The sequence below is a fragment of the Nomascus leucogenys genome, chromosome 22a (genome assembly GCF_006542625.1).
Source record: "Nomascus leucogenys isolate Asia chromosome 22a, Asia_NLE_v1, whole genome shotgun sequence".
NCBI lineage: Eukaryota > Metazoa > Chordata > Mammalia > Primates > Hylobatidae > Nomascus > Nomascus leucogenys.
This window is the reverse complement of record NC_044402.1, coordinates 49,713,368-49,729,983: the sequence shown is the minus strand read 5'-3', so window position 1 is coordinate 49,729,983 and position 16,616 is coordinate 49,713,368. Positions and strand designations below refer to the sequence as shown.

Sequence of the window (16,616 nt, the reverse complement as noted above, 5' to 3'; positions counted from 1 at the left end):
CTGCCCGGGTTCTTAGGGCTCTGGGGAACCCCTGCTTTCCAGCTCAATTTTAGTGTCAATTTTATGCCAGCTGCTTAAGCAAGCTTTACATAGGAAAGAAATATGAGCCACAGCGGCATCCTTACAGGATTTAAAGGCTCAGTCCTATTTCTTATGATCCAAGGTCTGTCATCCTTTCCTTCTCTTTTCCTTAACTGCCTTCCCTTGCGTGGAGGTAAGGACAGGGTAGCTAATGGGTTAATTCGGAGACAACCACTGAGAGAAGCTTCCTAGAGAGCCCAGGAAGTGGCCTTAGTTGCCATCGAGGCTTCCTGTACCCCAGCCTCAGCTTCCCTCCTATGTCTGGAGAGTGATCACTTTCACGCCCAAAGACATCCTTTGGTGATACTTACTGTGGGATTCAGAGTGGGGTGCAGAGAACGACCCTGCAAAGGCACGGACTATAAGAGAGATCTGTGCAGCTGCGCCTCAGGGTGTGTCCTGGGCCCCTGGGCATGAGAGGAGGGGGACCACTTGCAGTTTTACTGGAAAATTTACCACCTTTCCAGAATCCTCTGAAGATATACAGGTCGCAACTAGAGTGAGACCTGAGTACTGCCTTGGGTCAGAATGGCTAGAGAACCGAGAAAAAACGCAGCCCTGGACGCCCAGTGTGCAGAAGACCAGACGGGGCTCCTGACCGTGAAGGTGGAGAAGGAGGAAGCCTCCGCCTTGACGGCGGAGGTGAGCGCACCCTGCAGCCCTGCTCGGGGCCCCGAACGCTCCCGCCAGCGCTTCCGAGGCTTCCGTTACCCGGAGGCTGCGGGCCCCCGCGAGGCGCTGAGCCGGCTCCGAGAACTCTGCGGACAATGGCTGCAGCCTGAGATGCACAGCAAGGAGCAGATCCTGGAGCTGCTGGTGCTGGAGCAGTTCCTGACCATCCTGCCGGGGAATCTGCAGAGCTGGGTGCGGGAGCAGCATCCAGAGAGCGGGGAGGAGGTGGTGGTGCTATTGGAGTATTTGGAGAGGCAGCTGGATGAGCCGGCGCCGCAGGTAGAAAGAACAGGTTTAGTATCTGAGCGCTGTGGTCTGTTTCCTCCTGAAATCCCAGATCGGAGTGAGGGGCATTCCTTTAAGATCCAGGAGTTCCTCATCTCTTTTTATACTGTGAACCTCCTTGGCAGTAAGCTGAAGTCCCTTGACTCCTTCTCAAAATTATATTTTTAAATATATAAAGAAACTATAAAGGATTACAAAAGAACACAACTATATTGACATACAGTTAGCAAAGAATTAAATTTGTATTAAAGTCATATATGTGGATTTTTATTACTGCACTAAATAATAAGACCTAGGTACAGGGCTTATAATTGGCAATTTCAAAATGGTGATAAGCATCTATTTGCCTGGTTGTAATGTGGTGTGAAAACACGTGCAGGTTTTGTTGGTGACAAAGTCCTGGGTACTGCTTATGCTACCTTGATTTGTTGCTTCCATTCATAACTGAAGGAAATGTTAACTCTCTCTTAAAGACCAGTAAAAATAAGATTAGTTTTTGTCCTGTCTGAGTTCCTGGACCACTTGGGAGAAAGTCCATGGACCACTGGTTATGAACCTCTGGTAGAAAGTGGGCAGATTTTTACCTCCATGTTCTTCCCTGTTTTATGAGGGACTGTTTCCTCTTTGCATCGTCCTGTGTCCCTGTGCACACACCTTCAGAGGACCTGTGTGGCCAAATCTTCTAACTGGTGAGCTGGATACCAAGATTCTTGACTTAGGTCTATTGCACGCAAGCCCTGTAGCAGTGGAAAGTCATTGCAAATCTCTTAGCTTCATTCTTCATAAAATATGTGGGAAATTCTGAGCTGCATGTGAGGCAGTAACTTGAAAACTGTAATTTAACTATAAATGTCTGGAAGGAAACCTACTTTTAATGAGGACATAACTATGTGCCAGGCCCTGTGTTAGGTGGTTTCACATACTGTGATCTTATTTACTGGTCTCCAAAACCTCATAAAGTAGAAATTATTATCCTCATCTTTCAGATTAGAAAATATATTAGTATTCTTCAAGAATTTAGCACCAGTGTCCAAAGGGTTTTCATAAACACACAGATGTATATAATGAGGGAGCCTAGAGTAATGGTAAGAACACGGGATCTGGAGTCATTCTGTCTGAGCTCCCATCCTAGTATTGCCACTTATTAGCTGGGTGACATGGGCAAGCTGCTTAAATGCTGTCCACCCTTGGGTGGTTGCAGTGGCTCACGCCCGTAATCCCAGCACTTTGGGAGGCTGAGGCGGACAGATCACCTGAGGTCAGCAGTTTGAGACCAGCCTGACCAACATGGAGAAACCCGGTCTCTACTAAAAATACAAAAAATTAGCCAGGCGTGGTGGCATATGCCTGTAATCCCAGCTACTAAGGAGGCTGAGGCAGGAGAATCGCTTGAACCCCAGAGGCGGAAGTTGCGGTGAGGTGAGATCATGCCATTGCATTCCAGCCTGGGCAACAAGAGTGAAATTCCATCCCCCCCCCAAAAAAAACAACAACAACAACAACAAAAATGCTGTCCACTCAGGAGAGAGGATCAGGGCCACATCTCCATTTTCAGCAACTTATCATAAAAATCCAAAATAATAGCTCATAGGGTTGTTATCTATATTAATTGTGTTAATATCATAAGGCTTGTAGGAACAGTGCCTAGAAAATAGAAATCACTTGCACATGGAAAACATAGAAAAGTTGTGTAGATAACTAAAAATCGTGACTTCTAGGTTCCCGTTGGTGACCAGGGACAAGAACTGCTCTGTTGCAAGATGGCACTATTGACACAAACTCAAGGGTCTCAAAGTAGCCAGTGCCAGCCAATGAAGGCTCTGTTCAAGCATGAATCTCTGGGATCCCAGCCCTTACAAGACAGAGGTGAGTATTCTCTTCTGGGTTGTATGAATTCTATAGACTTCATCCAATTTCATTTAAGGATCACCTAAAAGATCCATTTACAGTTACTTTGTATACTCATCACAGAGAGACTGTATTTTAAGACTGAGACTAAAAGAGAAATTTCAAACAATGGTGAAAAACTTTCCTAACCAAACTAGGACACAGTAAATCTGATTTTATTAAAATTCATGTCTAGAAAGAATCGGTTTTTTAAACAACATGGTAATCTCCATTCATTAAAGATATATTTAGGGAGCCCTCATCTATGGTAGCCAGTGTTGTAGGCACTGGGGAGAGAGCCACCAATAAGACAGAATTCTTGCTTTGATGGAGCTTACATTCTAGCAGGGAGGATAGCAAATAAATTAATAATATAATTTTAGATATTGGTAAGTGCTATGAAGAAAATAAGGCAGAATTTGTAAAGCCAGCCAGAACATTCCAGAGATAGTAGGACTGCTGCAAATAAAAGAGTGTAAATCTAAACCCTGTAAAGTCTGTAACTAGAAGAGTGAAAATCACTTAATAGGAAGCAGCTGTGTGTTCCATGCTGTTCCTCATCTGCTGTGAACATCTGGGCTGATTCCTAAGACATACAACACTTGGACATGCCATCCAACATGCAATCTTTATTTCTCAGCAGAGTTTCTGGCCTAAACCAACTTATTTTCTGCCCCTTGCAAATTGACTTATTGTAGGGAAACCTAAGGTTTCTTCTACTTCTGAGTCTGAGCAAGTTCTATTTAAGCAGTCTTCCAGTCTTCCATTGCCTCCTTTCTGGACCCATCCTTATTTGACTCCTCCTAGTTTTTCTTTTTCTTTTGTCTTTTTTTTGAGATGGGGGTCTCACTCTGTTACCCAGGCTGGAGTGCAGTGGTGAGACCTTGGCTCACTGCAACCTGTCTCCCAGGCTCAAGCAATCCTCCCACCTCAGCCTCCTGAGTAGCTAGGACCACAGGCCCATGCCACTACACCTGCTAATTTTTTTGTAATTTTGGTTCAGACGGGTTTCTCCAGGTTGCCCAGGATGGTCTCAAATTCCGGAACTCAGGCAACCCACCTGTCTCAGCCTCCCAAAGTGCTGCGATTACAGGGATGAGCCACTGTGCCTGGCCTCCTCCTAGTTTTTCATACCAAGTGGAAAGCATCCTAATATCTACTAAAGACATTTTAACCAAAACAAAACAAAAACAAAAAACCCTCTTTACTCCCCATCTCCTAGCAAAATTCAAAACCCAAAGGTCTTCAAATGGAAAGCTTTGTTTGTTATGTTGCTTTCATTTCACCAGTCCTACCAAGGATTCTGCACGTGGTTTTTGTATATCTGCAGAGTGCACCAGACTTCTTTCGGCCCTAGGGCTGGAGCTGGTGGGAATCAGGCAATTTTGAAAGGAACACATTCTGTATAAACTTATTGGCAAGAACTTACTGCCCCAGTTTTTGAACTTGGATTTTGCAAGGTGGGGAGGCTGAATACTAGGGTAGTTCTCATCCAGAGCTTCTTTCTTTCTTAGTTCTCCAGGTTCCTGGGCTTGCCCAGGGAGGGTGCTGCAGAGAAGATGCAATGGTAGCTTCCAGGCTCACTCCAGGGTCCCAGGTGAGCTGGAGCTCCTCTCCCTCCCCAGCGCCCCATACCTTTCACTACTGTTGGGCTCCGCATTAAGTTCCTCCCTCCCCGGTCCTACCCCACCCCTATCCTAGATCTACATGAATTTGAGTTTCCTCATCTATTCCAAAGTTGCATATAATCGTCCACCTTCATTTTGGTGCCCACCTAAGAGGACTTTCATGTTGCACAACAACCTTGGAATTTTCTTTGTACTTCTCAGATCTTTCCTACCATATTTCTTCGGTCAGCCTCTTCCTCAATGTGATTTTTCTCCTTCAACAAGGGCAGTTCCGCAAAAGCAAACTGAAGGTTTTGTTGGGGTGGTCATTCTGTTTTGCTTTTTAAGATATAATAAGCTGTGCTGTTGGTGAGGCATATAAAGGCCTGGCCCTTGTCCTCAAATAACTTATACTTGAAAGGTCAGATAAGGCATAGTATCTTGAAGTTATTTATATTACAATATGAACAATCTTTTCTCAACCTAGATTTCAATTTACTACTCAGCCTTTCCTGTCCTGCTTGAAGATCTCAGTGTTTGAGGCTGTGTAGTATCCTTTTTTTCCCCTAATTTTTCTCACTTCAGTCCTAGATTTCATTGTATTTTTGAAGCTATTAATGTAAATGAACCCCTACTCTCACTTTGCCAAAGCATACTGCAAATCTTGAAAATTTTGGACATAGTTCCATTCCTTTTGATGCATTGACCCTTGTCTTCCAACCGTTTTTACTTTCTGGACTGTTTAGATGTTTATATGAAAGTACTTATCCTAAAATATGTGTAATATTTCTTTCATTTGGCAGGTTTTTTTTATAAAGATGTTATTAGAGATAAAGCTAAATTGGTGTAGGTGTGCCACACTTGCTCTTTTTTAAAGAGCCTCTTTAAAGGGGATGTTCATTCTTTGCTTTGGGGGTAATTTTGGGCAAGAGGAGCTAGTTAGGATTACCTGTTGTTTTAGGGGTTGCTGAAAATGGAAGATGTGGCCCTGACCCTCACTCCTGGATGGACACAGCTGGATTCATCTCAGGTGAACCTCTACAGAGATGAAAAGCAGGAGAACCATAGCAGCCTGGTCTCCCTTGGTAAGACTGAGACACTAATTTGTCTTAAGATTTCTTGGCATTCTTTGCATATTAGAACCTATTGGGCTGTTAGAAGCTGTTGAGGCCCCATTATGTTTGGATTCAGAATCACCATTCCTGAAAGCCTGTTACTGACTACTAGCTCCTTACTCCTTCTGACCTTGCTTTCTCCTCTGCCATGCCAGTGTTCTAGTTAGGATAAGTGGGGTGAAATTGACACAACTCCTTGTACAGGTCTGGCTCATAGGAGATGCTCAGTAAATGTTGATGTCCTCTTGTTGCTATCCCTGACTGAAGAGGAAAGCTGGGGGGCCTCTTCAGGAAATGGGCCATGGATTCAGAATGTGAGAGCTAGAAGCAACCTTAGATATCAACTACAGACCCTGACCTTAGGGGTGAGGGTGCAGAGGCATAGATTACCTCACTTGTTTGAAATCTCATAGCTTATTTGCGGCACAGTGGGGGCTCTAACTCAGAACTCCTAGCGTCAATGCCAGTTCTGTTGGAGAACTTTGCCTCTGCCTGGGGCAGTTAGAGACGACGGCCCATGTCATTGATCCATCACCAATTTCTAGTCTTTGCTTTTGCCATTTCTTGCAGATGCTTCAGAAATTCTTCCACTTGCCCTGTTACTATCACCCTCTGCTCAGCCCTTTCAAAATCTAATCCTAGGTGCATGGCCCTGCCTTACTATTCTTAGAGCTTAGAACTACCACATATGTCCCCTGCATAGTCCTGGGTCCTCACCATTTTCCCTCCACTCCCAGTTTGTACCCTTCCAATGGCCCCATTCTCATTCTCAGGTCTCCTTCCTCCCCAGCACCCCCGTTCTCCCGTTTTATTCCCATTCTTATTCTAGCACTTAAATCCTCATCCTGGGCATATATAGACTTCTGTAATTCTTGCCTCCCTGGTACTCATCACAGAGCTTTCCTCCCATGGCAGGGCATAACCCACAGTTGCCGGCCATTTGTTGTTTCAGGTGATGGAATACAGACTAAGAGCAGGGACTTGCCTCCAGTCAAGAAGCTTCCAGAAAAGGAGCATGGGAAGATATCATGCCACCTGAGGGGAGACATTGCCCAGATTCCTACATGTGCAGAAGCTGGTGAACAGGAGGGCAGGTTACAAAGAAAGCAGAAAAATGCCATAGGGAGTAAGCGACATTATTGCCATGAATGTGGAAAGAGTTTTGCTCAAAGTTCAGGCCTGACTAAACACAGGAGAATCCACACTGGTGAGAAACCCTATGAATGTGAAGACTGTGGGAAGACCTTCATTGGGAGCTCTGCCCTTGTCATTCATCAGAGAGTCCACACTGGTGAGAAGCCATATGAGTGTGAAGAATGTGGTAAGGTCTTCAGTCACAGTTCAAACCTTATCAAACACCAGAGAACCCACACTGGGGAGAAGCCCTATGAATGTGATGACTGTGGGAAGACCTTCAGCCAGAGCTGCAGCCTACTTGAACATCACAAAATTCATACTGGGGAGAAGCCATACCAGTGCAGTATGTGTGGCAAAGCCTTTAGGCGGAATTCACATCTCCTGAGACATCAGAGGATTCACGGTGATAAAAATGTTCAGAATCCTGAGCATGGGGATTCCTGGGAAAGTCAGGGTAGGACGGAAAGCCAGTGGGAAAATACTGAGGCTCCCGTGTCTTATAAATGTAATGAGTGTGAGAGAAGTTTCACACGGAATAGAAGTCTTATTGAACATCAAAAAATCCACACTGGTGAGAAACCCTATCAGTGTGACACATGTGGAAAAGGTTTCACTCGAACTTCATACCTTGTTCAACATCAGAGAAGCCATGTAGGGAAAAAAATTCTTTCACAGTGACCCATGGTATTCATGCCAACATTGGTGCTCATTTGTCACTGAACTGAAGCCACCCTGGAGCCCTTAATCGTTACAAAAATTGTGGACCAGGGCTTTATTTACCACTATACATCATCGGGTATTGGAAAATGTAGTCTGGCTGAGATGATGAGTTATCTTCTACATTCTAGAAAGTGATTGGAAGAAGAAGTCATTTGATAGGAGGCCATGGGAGAGTGGTCTGGAAGTTGTAGGACCTAAAATAGTTTGTTCTCACCCAGTGGATTTAAATGGCCTTCTGGACTTGTTAATTGCCCTCAGCCAGCACTTTAGGACATCTGGTTGGATGGCTCTGGTCTGGGGGGCTGCTGTTCTGACCATTCATTTTGCCTCTAATGAATCTTTCACAAATTGGTCAGATCCATGAGGTCTTTTGCTCTTCTTTGTGCCTTGTACAATAGGTGCTAATAAACATTTATTAAATGTACCAGTAAAATGGCCTTTGTAGCTCCAAAAATTTGATGTTGTCTATATTTCTGAGAAATTTCTAACATGCCATTTGGGTTTATGTATTATTCTCTGAAGTTCTAGATTCTGGGTCAATCTAGTGTATTTGTTGCCACATACATACTGTTTTCAGAATTGGGGTGGGGGAATCCATATTTCTCTACCATGATAGTACAGATGAGAAGAATGCCTTAAACAGCTTTTTTATCATTAAGACATTGTGAGATTGCTCCATCCGTAGAACTCCACTGTTTAGTCAATGTCGTTAGTTTACATTAATTTTGCTACTCTTCAGGGGGAATCTTTCACATTCAGGTAAATAAAAATCAACTTATCGAGTTAGATCAAAATGATTATTATGAATTTTGAACACATTATGTAACACTTGCCATCTTGTTTCTTACCTTTTAGTTATCTTGGGCCTAACCAAGTGCTAAGATGTCATCTGTGTCCCTCTTCCCCAGTTTATAGCTGACTGTGCATCAAGGCTTATGCCAGCTAAGCTTAAACTTTCTCCAGGTCCGAAGATTCATACCAAATATTTATAATTATTATTCATGGTTTCAAAACTGCCCTGTCAGTTGGGGACAGGAAGATCAGGTTACAGGCAGCCTATGAGGATAGAAACTCACATCTGAGTGGTAGGAGAAAATGTATCTGTTCAGGCTGGGTGCCATGGCTTACACCTGTAACCCCAGCACTTTGGGAGGCTGAGGCGGGCAGATCACATGAAGTCAGAAGTTTGAGACCAGCCTGGCCAACATGGTGAAACCCCATCTCTACAAAAAATACAAAAATTAGCCAGGCACGGTGACACATGCCTGTAATCCCTGCTACTTGGGAGGCCGAGGTAGGAGAATTGCTTGAACCTGGGAGGTGGAGGTTGCAGTGAGCTGAGATGGTGCCACTGCACTCCAGCCTGGGCTTCAGAGTAAGACTCTGTCTCAGAAAAAAAAAAAAAAGAAAAAGAAAATGTGTCTGTTCAGAAGCACACTGGGAATCCTAGGTATCTGATGAAAAAGATTGTACAATATCCAGAGTGTTGATATGTGATGTCAAGTCTCAATGCTGTGAGTTATTCACAGGAAATAAGAATTTTTTGATATCTTCTGCTTTCACCCAAATCACCTGCGATGCTTAAAGACTGATTTCTTCCGAAGTGCTCAAGTGCCTATTACTATCTTCCAGCATTGCCAGACTGTCATGAATGGATCCTGCTTCTGATGAAATCCCTGACCATGTTTTATTCAGTCAGCAGCATGGTGTTCTTGTCTATCCTCAAATACCCTTTCCTGATTTCTGCTCTGAAATACCACAGGCTGACCAGAGACTTATAAAACCATAGAACTCTCTCTTTATTAATTCCCTACAATCTTTTATTGCCTTCACTATCTCTTTCTTTTCAGTCTAATTTAAAACTTCTTTAGCATTCCAAAGTTCTGTAGACTTTCTCCACTCAATATTTTCTAGCCTTTTAAAATTTCTTTAAAATCAGCATTATTTATGTTATTTCCACAAAGCTAGCCATTTCCTTTTCTCCTTTTTCACTTCTCCTAAATATTTGCTAAATAGCTCTGATTTTACACACTCAAACTCATTACAGACAACTCTATTCACTTTTCTGTGATATTTGTTTCTGATGTTACATGAAGAGATATATGTGAAAGCCTTTTACAAACCAGAAAGCATTATACGAATATAACTTGCTGAGATTAACTAAGGACCACTGTGCCTCCTTTCACTCCTGTGCCTCCAAGCCTAAAAGTCTTCTCTGTAGAGGAGGGAAATATTGTAGAAAAGTACTTTTCAGTGTCTGCTATGCTAGAAAAGGGAAGAAATAAAGCCTCTATTTGTGTGTGTGTGTGTATACACACTTAGGCTTAGGCCTTTAGTACAATCAGGTTGGTAAGACTTGCACACAAATAAGGCAGTGTAATGATAAATGCCTTATGAGTGGTAAACCGAGGCTTGTAGAAATTCAGAGAAGGAAAAGGATACTTCCAGCTGTGCAAGCTATTATTATATGGACAGGGTGACATGTTAGAAAGCTGAGTGGACTCACAACAACTTTGTCCAATTGAGTAAATAAAGCAAGTTTTAAGAGATAGGGACATTGTAGGGGCCTTCAGTGCCAGAGCAAAAAGTTTAAATTTTATTCAGTAAGCACTGGGGAGCCATGATATTTTATAATCAAAATATTATCTAGGAAACTTTATCTGGTGTATTATATAATATCAAATAAGAAAATTATTTTGCTTACAGTCTTTTAGATACTCCACTTTTGTATAAAACAGAGGTATGTGTTTATAAATAGCTGAATTATAGAATGAGTTTATCTGTAGCCTATTGAAAAGGATGGCCAAAAAAGTAATTTTCCAATGAAATTAGATCCAGTAAAATAAACTACTTAGTTAAGATATAAGCAGTATATAAAGCACAATAAAATGCCACTTTTCATATTTTCTTAAATTGTTTTTAGGAATTTTAGTGGTGACTAGTCTGCCATTCTATTTCATTTCTGTAACTGAAGCAGTACGGAAATCTTCTATTTTCTTTTTTCTCCCTTTGCTTGAATAGTAACTGGTTATAGCACTTTTTCTACTTCGATAGAATGAATGGTTACAATGAAAAAAGCTTTTGATGAATGGCACTCTTGGATTTGTTCTTAATTTTGGCAAAGATGTATATAATTCTGCAAAAGGCTTTCTCTGCCTCTTCCTTTAGTGAGAAAAAAAAAGTAGGAGTGACAACTTACCTCATAGGATTCTGAGGATCTGCTTATACAAATAAGAAGTGCTATGTAAAAACTCCGAAAATGTTGCTAATTGGTAGAGAAATGGAGATTAACACTATGTTAATGGAAACCTCCATATAAAGGGATTATAATTGTTTAATAATAAAGACTATATTTTAAAAGTGTCCTGTAACTATTTGACAGTATTGGTCTTCTTATCTTCTAATAATTTCCCAAATCTATCTGGTACCATTTCCTCAATTATTCATGATAAGAACTTTAACCACTAAGTAAATTCAATTTATCTACTTTTCTCTAAACACCTGTTTTAGTCCATTCGTTGTTTTTCCTCATGATAGTCAAAATTGGGTCTGATAGATTCAAATGAGGAAGCTTTATTTTTCAGTCAGCTTTGTATAAGTAGTGTCTATTTTGTACATTTCAAAGGGAGTTGCTATGACAGAAATTTTTCGGGATGACTACTTTCCAGGACTACTTTCTTGTGAACTTTTTTATTATGTATCATGTTCCCTTATTATAGAAATATCCTTTCATTGTTGTATTTACTCAGATTTCTTACTTGGTTTCTGGCATTTGCGGTCCCCTTCTATTTACAATGTCAACCTATGACCCTGGAATTTGAATGCAGCAAGATTTCCTGGACTCCTTTCCCAACTGATGGTTGAACACTGGGGTATATTCCTGCCTGCTTTGTGTATTTTTTGGAATATTACCCAAAATCCTCTGCACACTTTTTCAAATTCCTGTTTTTACTGCCATTTCTAAGGTTGGTACTTCAAGGTTTTCAGGGATCTAGGAAAGCAATCCTAATGTAACGTATTTGTATACAAGTAATAAACCGTATGATTATTCCTTTCCTCTGAGTGAATTCTTAAATAGATAATGGATTGCATAATTTCCAAACTGTCAGAAAATAACTACCATTTCAGGTATTAACTAAAGCATTAAAACCTTTAACAATTTTCTCCCTTTTTTCTTTCCCACCAGTTCTGCCCATAAGAATTGGGAGCTTGGGAAATGGAGTTTGTAGCCTTACAGACCCACTTACAGCACAGGATATATAAGGCCTGCTGAGTGGCCGAGAGATATGAGGGATACAAGAGATATATGAGATATATGACTGGCTTTTCATTGTAACCTCAGCACCTAAAAGAGTTCCTCTTAGATCAGTGAATGTGGAAATTGGCTGATTCAACTTTTTCTTTTGTATTATTTAAGTAAATCAAGATTCCTTGCCAGCCAAAGTATTTGCATATGTGCTTCCAGAAATGCTACGCTTTCCCTATTTCTAAACAAGTTATGTATTCCTAACCATTCATTCAACAACCCCCAATTGCTTATGTCATGTCTATGCTCAGGCACTAAGGCAATAAAGATGAACAAGATGTTGTCTTTGCCCTGGAAAAGCTTGAGAGCTACTCTCTATTTTTACCTGCTAGGTTTTGATTTGTAGCTTACTTTTAAGGTAGATTCAGAAGCTGATCATTTCTCACCACCTCCACTGCTACCATCCTGATCTGAGCCACTCTTGCTCTCCCATGATTATTACTATGGAAGCCCACAAATGAGTCCCCTTACAGTTTCTTCTCAATATATCAGTCAGAGTAACCCTTTTTAAATTCCTGCATAATCTAAGTTGGATCACACACATCATTCTTCCACTCAAAACCGTGCAATGGTTTCCATTTTCACCAAAATTAACAGCCTAAGCCCTTACAGAAGTAGGCAAGGCTCTTCACAGTCTGGCTTCACATTACCTCTCTGACCTCAACGTTTTTTTTTGTGTTTTGTTTTTTGTTTCTGTTTTTGAGGCAGGGGTCTCACTCTGTTGCGATTTACCTATATAACAAACCTGTGCATGTACCCCTGAACCTAAAATAAAAGTCTAAAAAGAAATACTTAAAGTGTTAAAGAATACAACTGTGAATCTTCTGAGCAGACTGAGTTAATGAGGGCTCTCTAACTTACTGCAGACACATGGAAACTACCATTCAGGGGTGACGGTTAAATGAAAACATGTTAACACAAAGCCTGAGAGAATCTGCAGTTGCTAAACAAACCACTGAAGCATGTGCTTCAGTGAGAAGAAAAACGAATCTTCAAGAAAGCCCCAGTGAGTAAAACCAATTTGTTAAAATGTATACATGGAAATCTAGTTAATCATTCATGACAAAAATCCAATAATAACAACAATGATAATAACAATGATCACTTTGGGGGAAAGAAAGCTTAAAAACAAGTAGAAATAAAATATTAATCAATAATGTTATATAATATTGGAGGGGGTTGATAGGAGGCATTCCAAGTTTTGTATAATATGGAGAAGGGTGAGGAAAGAGATTAGTTTCATAATCTCACAAGCCAGGTGGGCATATGGACTTTTTATGCCCATGTGTAAATGTATAGTTTTCAGACATGTAAATAGGGGGAAAAGAAGAAAATATAACCAACACAAGACAAGAACTAACAAAAAATCAAAGAAAGATCATGAAAAATAGAATGACAAAATCAGGTGGTGGAAATAAATCAGTAATCATAACAAATATCTATGGATGAAGTGGATTCATAGTTATAAGATTTGGACATAAAAATATTGTAAAAGGATATTAAAATCAATTAAAAACATACTGCTTAGGAATGCATATATATGCAATAAAATTATATATAAAAAAGGAAAGCAAGAAATGATAAAATTGGGATTCAGGATGATGTTCCCTCAACTGGAAGAAGTCAGGTGGCTGAAATAAGGAGTACTAAATGATTAGATGTATATGTGGTTTTCAAGGTCTTTTGTTTTGAATGGCAGGTTAAGGAGTGCTAATTTAATTATTAAAAATAACTACTTAAATTAAGAAAGCAATAATCAAAAGCATGCCATTCGTGGGCTGACATCGTTTGGATCTGTGTCCCCATGAAATTTCATGTCAAATTGTAATCCTCAATATCGGAAGTAAGCCCTAGTTGAGAGGTGATTGGATCACGAGGGTGTGTTTCTCATGAATGGTTTAGCACTATCCCCCTTGGTATTGTCCTTGCAATAGTGAGTTCTCGTGAGACTGGGCTGTTTAAAAGTGTGTGGCATCTTCCCCCTCTCTTTCTTGCATCTGCTCTGGCTATGTGACATGCCCAGTCCCTTTTCACCTTTTGCCACGATTGTAAGCTTCCTGAGGCCTCCCCAGAAGCTAAGCAGAGCCAGCATCATGCTTCCTGTACAGGATACAGAAACATAAGCCAATTAAACCTCCTTTCTTTATAAATTATCTAGTCTCAGGTATTTCTTTAGAGCAACGAGAGAATAGACTAATATATGGACCAATGATATTAGCATGTTATGAATCACATAAAGGAATATAAATAATACAATTCTGTGCACTTGATATCCAAACGAAATCATTTTTTAAAATGCAAAGGGATGAGAGATACTAAGCTAATAATCTCTAAAAGATTTTGGCCTAGTTACATTAATATCAGACCACACAAGCATTGTTAGCAATAAAAAACATCATGATTAAAGGAATAATTCCTCAAGACATGCAATTCCTGAACTTCTATATACCTCAACTCATAACCTTAGAATATGCAAAGCAAAACTGACATAATACAAGGAGAAACTGACAAGTCTTTCCCCACAGCAAAGTATTAACAAACCTCTCCCAATAATCAATAGATCAGGCCAGGTGGAGTGGCTCACACCTGTAATCTCAGCACTTTGGGAGGCCAAGGCGGGTGGATCACCTGAGGCCCAGAGTTCAAGACCAACCTGGCCAACATGACGAAACCCCAATTCTACTAAAAATACAAAAATTAGCCGGGCATGGTGGCATAAGCCTGTAATCCCAGCCACTCAGGAGGCTGAGGTTGCAGTGAGCTGAGATTGTGCCACTGCATTCCAGCCTGGGTGACAGAGCGAGATTCTGCCTAAAAAAAAAAAAAAAAAAAAAAAAAAATCAGAGGGCAAACAAAAACTTAGGCTATAGAAAAATTTGAATACAGTTAACAAACTCAAAAAACTGATATTTTAACAACAGAAAATCTGTTAATTCACTACATTAAGATCAAAGGAGGAAGCGCTATACCATCATTTTAACATAAGCAGAAACATTATTTGATAAAATTCAATACTCATTTGTGACAAAGACTTCTAGTAAATGAGGACTAAATGGGAATGTTCTTAATATTATGGAGGATAATTATCAGAAACTCACAACAAATATGATATGAATCATTAGATGAGTCCATTCAAAATCAGGAATAAGATGACTATCAGTATGATTTCTACCTAACATTGTCCTGGAGAGATTGGCCACTGAATCAAGACAAGAAAGGGAAATAAGAAAGGCAAGAAATAAAACCCTCCTTATTCACAACAATATTATTTTAAAAATTCAATGTTAGTTCTCAAACAGAGCTAAAGAAACAATTGAGGGAGATGTTTTGAGAGCAGAACAGAGGTAGTGAGTGGGGTGGGAAGAGCAGGGAAGGAAAGAAGTTAGGATCAAAGAACATTTAGATGGATTAGTTGAGACTATTGCAGAACAAATGGAATTTACGTAATGATTAAATGATAAGTTAGGGTATAGACATATATGAAAAAGAGAATTTCATTCAATACAGAAACCTTTACCTTTTAATATTAATTTACTTTTAAAACCCATGTGAGTACAGTCTGTAATACACTTTAAAAAAAAAGAGGCAAAAGAAAGTCTCACAAAAACTCCAACTTAAAACTCTCTCACTAGTATGTCAGATACTCCTTTTGCCTTGGCACATTATATGCAAATTTGGTAGTATCTCTTTCTATTTGTTTGATGCAGCATTTTATAGATTACATTGTCCTTTCATATAGTCATGTGCCACATAATGTTTCAGTCACCTAGTGACATTGTAGCTATCTTAACAGTTTAGTGTAATGCATTATTCATGTGTTTGTAGTGATGGTGTCAAAAAATATTTTAAAAATAAATTTGGTGTAGTCAAAGTGTACAATGTTTATAAAGTCTACAGCAGTGTAAGGTCTTCACATTCACTCTTCACTCACTCACTGACACTCTGAGCAACTTCCAGTCCTACAAACTGCATTCATGGTGTCCTGTACAGGTATACCGTTTTTTTATCTTTCACACTGCATTTTTACTAGATTTTTCTATGTTTAGATACACAAATACAGCATTGTGCTACAAATGTCTGCTGTATTCAACACAGTAGCATGCTGTACACGTTTGCAGCCTAGGGGCAACAGACTATACTATCTACCCTCGGTGTGTAGTAGGGTATACCATCTATGTTGTGTAAGTATATTCTATGATGCTTGCACAGTGACAAAATCATACAACAGCACATTTCTCAGGATGTATCCCTGTCATTTATAGGACTGTAACTGCTATCTGCTGTTTTTCAAAAACAATCCTGCAAATAGGAGGATAGGTGAAGAAACTGGGGCCTGAGAGGTTAAGTGTGGTGATGGATGCCAGTGGTATCCTGCCCGGGTCCCCTTTTCCAAGTCAGTACACCCATTCTTCAGTTGCCAGGAAGGTCAGTGCACCCATTCCCTGATTATCATGAGCACTGGCTGCTAATGGCTCACAGTCATCACCTTCTCTGAAGAATTGTCCTTGGACAAAGGGAGATAATCTATTCTCTCCAGGAAGTCCTCAATCCACAAGGTACTGATTGAGGTACAAAAGGCTGGCCCCTTGCCTCAAGGGTAAGTTTTGTTCCAAAGATCCTTCTTCCAAAGTAGACTAAACTAGACTTAAGCTCAGTCCATATCTTGCTCAGCCCATTTCCTCTTCCATATCTTGCTTCCCTCTCTGCCTTGCAGCTTTTTTCCTGCAGCTTATTTTGCCTCAATAAATTCCCTAGACTTGAATCCATGCCTAGGCTCCACTTCTAGGAAACCCAACCCAAGTGACT

The 16,616-nt window shown here is 40.5% G+C and overlaps 1 protein-coding gene across 1 annotated transcript; it reads left to right on the top strand.

Moving 5' to 3' along the window:
* Positions 1–299: 299 nt before the first annotated feature.
* Positions 300–10,867, top strand: ZKSCAN4 (zinc finger with KRAB and SCAN domains 4). The gene is made up of 5 exons (XM_030803553.1): positions 300–1,032; positions 2,757–2,904; positions 4,440–4,522; positions 5,494–5,617; positions 6,600–10,867. Exons 1-5 carry the CDS (start codon positions 610–612, stop codon positions 7,460–7,462), a joined length of 1,641 nt encoding a protein of 546 aa, XP_030659413.1. The 5' UTR covers positions 300–609; the 3' UTR covers positions 7,463–10,867.
* Positions 10,868–16,616: the final 5,749 nt, after the last annotated feature.